Consider the following 7,680-nt stretch of genomic DNA (forward strand, 5'->3'; position numbering starts at 1 on the left):
AAGCTAAGTCCCGGGAGAAGGTGCTCGGGGCCGCCGCCTCTGGTTCCCAAGCACCCTAATTCCCCGATGATCCGCAGAGCCCAAATACCAGGAAGGAAGTGCTCGGGAGAGAGTGCTCGGGGCTGCACGTGGCAGCCCCCGAGGACTCGGTTCCCCGAAGGTTCCACCGAAGTGCTCGGGAGAGAGTGCTTGGGGCTGCACGTGGCAGCCCTCGAGGACTCGGTTCCCCGAAGGTTCGCGCAAGATCATTCGACGACCCGAAGGGTCCCGTCGTCAGGGTGTCATCCAGTCAAAGGCCCAATGCCGCATTTAATAGGCACGCGCGGCCTGACATCCTGACATTCTCAGCTGCCCACGCCCCAGTGTCAGACCCTGCCATGCACTGGCAGGAGGGGGGGGGGGGGGCGTGGGTCCATTAAATGCACGGGTCCCGTCCCGTTTCATCCGGGTGCCTCGGGATAACGTTACCAAGATCGAAGCGCTCCGTCTGCCACCCTGCCATGACGGAAGAACAAGACAGGGTGGGCGCACCGGACACCTCTGAGGCTGCCCGGCGGGCCCCCTTTATGGCGCCCGAGGGCTTCCACAGTGGCGGGTGGTCGGATGCGCGCCGCATTTCTCCACCGCCCCTGTCACTTCGTCAAGATGAAATGATTACGCCTTTCTCCATGGCACCTTGGCATTCGCATCCCCTCTTTCCCATTCAGGATATGTTGAGGTCGGCGCGCCTATAAAAGGAAAGGATGGAGAACACTAAAAAAGAGAGGACCCCCCGACGAACAAGACCGAAGGAACCGAAAGTGTGTGAAGAAGAGGACGCAGACGCTCGAACCAGCTCAAGCTAAGCTAGAACACGAGAGCCTCAAGCTCTTTGTAAACGGCTCTCCCCTTAGAACCAGATACATCCTTGAAGAATTCCCTTCAAGGATAAATATAGCGCTCACACAGGAGTAGGGTGTTACGCCTCCGTGCGGCCCGAACCTGTCTAAACCCCGGTGCACCCATTTTTTTCTCGCATTAGGGCAATCATCTCCCGCCAGCCATCGCATTTGTTTCCGTTCCCGCTTATTTCCCAAACAAGCTTTTCCAGGATCATCCCCCCGGCCGAATCTCTAAAAAGGGGTCTCTCGGGATCCCTGCGACAGGAGTTCACCCTCCGACAGCCACCATGGCGTGGGGCATGGGCACACCGCCACACGACTGTGGTGCACTTGCTCCCGGGGGGTGGGCACCGGCGCTCTGCTGTGGTCCGAGCCACATTTGGATGGTGCTCATCCACGGATTGTAGAAGGAAGGCCACTCAGACGAAGCGCCAGTGGTGCCAGATTTACCGCCCCCGTTGTTGTTGTTGCCCCCATTGTTACGGCATCGTCGACGATTGGCGTTACTTGACCCGTCGGGGTTGACAGTGCCACCATGTGTCACGACAGGAGGCGCCGTGGAGCGACCAACCGAGGTGGTAGCCTGGCCGCGAGTGGGCTGGGCGCCTCCCTTTGCACCAGATGGGGTGGTGGTGAGGAGGACAGTCGTTGATTGCTGAGAAGGGCGCGACTCCATCTCTAGTTCCTCGAGATGGAGGTCGAAACGAACCTCGAGTAACATCAGGAACGGCCGCTGCCGCTTGAGGAGAGCCGACATGTACGCGAACTTCTCATTCAACCCGCGTAAGACAGCGAGGACAAGAGTGCGGTCAAGGACAGGCTTGCCGAGGGTGCCTAGAGCGTCGGGCATGATCTTCAGGCGACGACAGTAGTCCGAAATGGCGAGGTCGCCCTGGACGAAGGCGCGGAACTCGGCGTCAAGGTGCAGCCCGCGCATCTCCGGTTGCCGATGAATTGCCCCTCGAGTGCTTACCAGACAGCACGCGTGGTGACGCCGTTCTCCATGACGATCTCACAGAGGTCGGGGGTGATTGTGCCATATAGCCACTCAAGGACGACGCAATCCATGCGACACCAGCCGGCGGAGTCGCGACGGACGACGTTAGAGAGGACGTGGGAAGTCAGCGAGTATTTTCCCAACGTGATGAGAAACTGGCCGTGCCATTTGTTGTAGTTTGGCAAGCCGAGGTCAAGGACGACAGGCACCAGCGCACGAATATTCTAGGCGGCGACCGCCTAGGCATGAAGATTGGCTATGGCGGCAGCTTCGTGGAGGACTAGCGCCCGTGCGACATCATCATCATGGGCGGCAGCCTCCTCACGGGCATCAGCCTCGTCACGGATGCGGGCGATGGCCTCATCACGGTCGTGGGCTGCAGCGGCCTCACGTTCGTGAGTGGCAGCAACGACATGGGTGGCATCATCGTCAGCCATGGCATGGCGGAGGTGAGACGGTGGCTAGGGATGAAGCGGAAGCGCGTGCTCGCAGGATGCGAACACAGATCGTAATACTATGAAAGTGAAGCTAATCACACATAATTGTATTGATAAATTCAGAGTTGCAAAAAATTACATTATATAGGCACATATGAGAGAAAGAAGCCGGACGTCCATCTATGCGCAGGAGCCGGATGGGCAGGAGTTGGATGACCATACATGCCCAGGAGTCAGACGGTCACAGAGGCTGGACGACCAGCCGCAGAAGGTAAGCAGACGGATTCTCTGTCTAACAGAAACTTCAGGCTAGTGAGATGATACAAAGGTATAAAACTATCATTGTATGTCCATTTAGGTCATCAGCAAGATGACATTAAGACTCAGATGAAAATGGTATCAGTAAAGATTTATCTCTAGGCCACTCGTATACAAGATAAAAATATAATTTACGACATGTATACATAGTTTCTTCCATGTGCTTCATACTTTCACTGTGATATGGCTGGAGCAAATTGCAGGCTGGCAGTTGATCAACGAACAGAAACGTTCTTCATCTTTGCCGATTTGTGCTTGACAAACAAAGCAGCAAGCATACTTTTTGTGCGGAGCGGAGCCTTCTGGATTTGGCGCCCTCTTGGGTTGTCAAAAGAACTAAATGATGACAAAGGCCTGGTACCAGGCCGATCCTGAAAATGCAAATAAGGCATTTCTACGGATAAGTATGATAGAACCATAGGTGGGAAAAGGATTACTTTAACCTGGAAAAAATATAAAAAATAAAGCCTAAAGGATATGGTGACTATCTGCAAGTTTTACGGCAGAAAGAAATCATCCTAATATTAAGCGCAAGTTTCAATTACATCGTGGTTTACCTTCAGGCCGACGTTAACGATATCCAAGCCGGTCATGTTGGACTGCAGATGCTTGGGTAAGGGAGATGCAGGTGATTCCTTACCTGAAACATAAGCAGTTTCGGTTAAGTGTTTGCAGTCTGTTTATGGGCTATGCCAAAAAAAAAACCCCCCTCCCAAATGAAGATAAACTTAAAGCCAATCAAAGCAACTAAATACCAAGAAGGCGAAAACCACTTGATGAAGGCTTAGTAGCTTTTGATTCTCCTAGGCTGCAAAAGCAGATGGTGCCAATGTTACACTGGAAGAAGTAAGCGGAACAAATGCCAATTTAGCAAGACTGAAGCAGAACACGGCTTACTCGAATTCAGGCTGATGTGGTCTATTAGTTTTGGAGTTCTTCTCAGAAACCAAATGCCACTGGAGGGTCTTTGCTGCAGGGAAAAACCTTTTGTTTCAGTGCACCAAGTACCTAATACCAAAATTTCAAATGTTTGCACAGAAGCAAGAAGCTACACCTGAAGAATAAGGTCTAGGCGTTGAGTCAAAATTAGCGTCGACTTGCATCTCAGAAAAAGCCTGCATACTTTTATTTCCCGCATCTAGATCGTAGAGAAAAGTTAAAAAGTTAGTTAGGTGTTTATCATTCCCTTGAGACCTTGACCAATAATTATATATTTGTTCTACAAATCCTTACATGGTACGATGTAATGTTTGTGGTGTCTTGTGGCAGACCCCATCATCCGCTGTTGCCTAAGGCCTTCTTTATCCGTGTAAGTTTGGCAGGTGAGGACTTGCTAAACATTGGACCATAAGAATCTCAGCTTAACCCATGTTGCTAAATTGGTACAAATTCCTGTTTTAAGACAGTAGCAGTACCTGGTTCAAGCATGCTACTTTCAACTCAAGGGTTGCGACTTCTGAAGCCTGCTGTTCATACAGGTCTGTCAATTTGTAGGCGACTGTGCCAAGGTGGTCGACAGCATTGACCAGGGCCCTGACAGTATAATCTTTCAAGTTGTCCAGCACCCTGATATCAAGAAGCATGGGAAAATGGATGAGAGAATTTTTAAGTGGATGTTTCAGTCCAGCACACTCATTACATAGCAGAAACTACGTGACATTTAACATGGCCAGGAGGACCCACCCCGATCATACTGAAACCATTAACGACTAGCAGAAATTTGCAGTGCCCTTTTGTTCATCAGTAGTTATGAAATCACTTTTGCAGTGCAGTTATACTCAGGTGCACACATCCTGCAATTCTAGAGGTCTAGTGCAGATTTCAGAACCTCCAAAGTAAACTGATATAAACAACTTGCGGACCCTCACTAGAAAACTCCAGAATTTTACTTCTGCACATCCATGTCCGCCCAAGATTACTTTTTCATAGTGAGGTCTCAACTCTCAAGTCTCAACATTCCACAACTGACAATTTCCCCCCAAAATCAATTGATGCACTTTGCAGATGCCCATCTCCTACCTCCTACACTCCTAGGCAGATGGATCCTGTACTCCTGAACTAATGCTTCATTAAAACCTACTGTTCGTAGACTTGTAACACCAAATAAAAAAAAATTGCCTAGCTAGCTAGAACGTTCAGGAGGCCATGGTTCCTTAAGAACAATACAACATGTAAACAATGGTTGCTTCACGCATGAATTTTTGTTACCGAAAAACTTAATTGCTGAGAATAATTCCAGCAGGAAGAAACAAGAAGAGTCTCGCACATTTGCTTCTGCTCGCTGTGGAGGTAGGACTTCTCGCAGTACTCCGAGGCCGAGTAGAGCTGCGGCCGCAGGTTCTTGAGCTCCTGCACGCGCGCGCAGCAACCGTCCGTTAGCACCAACCTAACCAAGAAGCGAGGGCAGCAACCAGGCTCCCGGGGAACCCGGATCTTTGCACTCCAATTCGGACGAAAGGAAAAAAAAAAACGAACTTGCGTGTGGCAGGATCAACTCGGATCCGGGCGGCGGGCGGCTAACCTGGAGCGCCTTGACGAAGCTCTTGCTGCGCTCCATGGACGCCTCGTCGACGGTGGTGGGCGCAGGCCCCGCCCCCACCCCGGCAGGCCGCCACGGCTCCTGCTGCATCGCCTCGATCCTCTTCTCGGTGGGCAACGGGAGCGGAGGGGCCAAGGCACGTGCGGACGAAGCAAGGGACACGCGATGCCTCTCGCTTGCCGGGCGCAGGTGCAGCCAGCGAGCGGCGTACTGGTAAGTGGTGACGTCTCGTGGGCAGGCCGTGCGCGGCCCGCGTGCAGGAGTGGGAGTGGAGGCGGGCGCGGATGGCGACGGGCAGGTGGTTGCCTGTCAGTCAATGGGCGAGGAGTGGCGGCAAGGTTTGATTGGCAGAGGGCGATGGATTGATTCGGAGAGGGGATCGAGTGGAAAGCTCCCGTTGTCTCGTCACTTGGACAATTCCGTCCGTTCGGGTGTGCTTTTGCTATCTATGGCCACTCCCGTCCTGTCCTGTCCTGTCCTGTCCTGCTGTTTATTCTTTATGGTTTTGTCTGGTTGGTAAACTAATTTGCTTGGAGTAAACTGCAAATTTGCAGGTACAAGCAAGATTGTTAATAAGGGGCCATCAGGCCATGGGGTTAGCGATGGATGAACACTTGAATAGCAAGAGTTGGAGCAGTTTCTGCCGGACTCGGTGGAACGAATGTTGTTTCCAGTTTCCACCATCGATCACATAGTAGGAGCAGCTCGACTAGGTGGTAAGGTATTGATTCAAGCTGTGCCTAAGAACTTAGGAATTTAGGTTCTGTTTGGAAGAAAATGATTGAGCATCGCCTAATAAAAATAGTGGGCATTACTAATAACTAATTTGGTTTAGGGTTGACCATAGAAACCATTTTTTTATAAGGCAACTCATAGAGATATATAGGGAACAAAAAAATATTTGTGCATGGTATTTATTGACTTAGAGAAGTTTTACTATAAAATACTGAGAAATGTCACGTGGTAGACCTTAGAAAAACACAAAATCCCAACAGAGTGTATTACCCTTATCAAGGATATGCGCAATAATGTTATAACAAATATTCAGACAAATGAACGTGATATCGATGACTTTTTGCATAAAAATGGACTATATAAAGGGCCAGCTTTGAGCCCTTATTTATCTGCTTTAGTGATGAATGATGTCACAAGGGACATACAAGAAGATATTTCTTGGTGTATGTTTTTTTGCTGACGATGTGATACTAGTTGACGAGAGTAGGATAGTGATTAATAAGAAATTGGAGTTGTGGATATATACTTTAGAATCAAAAGTTTTAAGATTTAGTAAGATCAAAACCGAGTATATAAGGTACGATTTCGGTGCTACTAGGCATAAAGAGGAAGATATTAGTTTAAGTGGAGAGGTGGTTCCCAATAATGATATATCTCAATACTTGGGATGGATGTTATAGAGCGATTATGATATCGATGAAGATGTTAGGTATAGAATCAAAGTCCGATAGATGAAATGGTGTCAAGCTTTTAGAAATGTCCCTGAATGTTGGCTAACTAAAAGGAGACATGCCGAGTAGTTAAGTGTAGTAGAGATGTGTATGTTGTAATAAATTTGTGGCCATACAAAGAAAGAATTGGATCTAAAATGATGACGTACATGATAGAGTAGGGGTAACGCCAATTGAAGAAAAGCTTATCAAACATCAGTTGATATGGTTTGGATATATCCAACGGAGGCCTCCGGAGTCAATTGCGCATAATGAAATGCTAAGACACGCTGATAATATGAAGAGAGGTGGATGTCAACCAAACTTAACATGTGAGGAGTCTGTATAGAGAGATTGAAGGAATTGAATATCTCAAAAAATTATTTATGGATAGAAGCACGTGGAAGCTAGCAATCTACGTGTCAGAACTATAACTTATGCATCAGTCTCCTGATACTGTTATTATTTTTGCTTGTTTACTATTATTAATACATTTATTTTTATTTTTGTTGTTGTTATTGTTATTTTCTTATCATCTTTTTAGTTGGATCTCGTGGATTTATATCTCTAACCTATTTCAACTTATTTGGGATAAATGTTTTGTTGTTTGTTTGTTTGTTTAATAGTACTAAATCGTAACATATTTCCAAACATGGCCTTAGAGTGCAGTAGTTTCGGAGAAACTGCTTGATTTTCTCAAGTCAGACAAGTTGTCATCTACTCTCTTCAGATGCTTCATGCTTAAAAAAGGTCAAACAAAGCAGCATCAAGCCCGCGCATTGATGACACTGTGATTGCATCTGGATAATGAGACGGCCGGATCCCATTTTCTTGTGCATGCTGCAACATGGAGCAGACGTTTTACTCAGATGATCAGATCCATATCTCAGTTCATCAAGCAGGCTAAGGAGCAGTACTCTTGAGAGTTGTTGCAGGTACCGCCGTGGGGGCAAGCAGGGTGGTTGGCCCTGAATGCTTCTTGCTTTGGGTGGGCGAGGTGCTCCTAGTTGCGCAACATCTTATTGATCAAATGCATTCTATTCTCAAAATAAAAAGGCATGTT

General features: G+C 48.2%; 1 protein-coding gene across 1 annotated transcript; it reads right to left on the bottom strand.

The window, feature by feature from the left end:
- Window positions 1-2,642: 2,642 nt before the first annotated feature.
- LOC133916128 (probable protein ABIL1) lies at window positions 2,643-5,500 on the bottom strand. Its single transcript, XM_062359656.1, has 9 exons — window positions 5,155-5,500; window positions 4,900-4,982; window positions 4,049-4,199; window positions 3,867-3,966; window positions 3,688-3,771; window positions 3,531-3,603; window positions 3,389-3,441; window positions 3,191-3,273; window positions 2,643-3,004 (listed from the first exon to the last, which is right to left on the bottom strand). The coding sequence occupies exons 1-9, from the start codon at window positions 5,260-5,262 to the stop codon at window positions 2,849-2,851; spliced, it is 891 nt and encodes a 296-aa protein (XP_062215640.1). The 5' UTR covers window positions 5,263-5,500; the 3' UTR covers window positions 2,643-2,848.
- Window positions 5,501-7,680: the final 2,180 nt, after the last annotated feature.

Source organism: Phragmites australis, chromosome 1, assembly GCF_958298935.1.
Source record: "Phragmites australis chromosome 1, lpPhrAust1.1, whole genome shotgun sequence".
Taxonomy (NCBI): Eukaryota; Viridiplantae; Streptophyta; class Magnoliopsida; order Poales; family Poaceae; genus Phragmites; species Phragmites australis.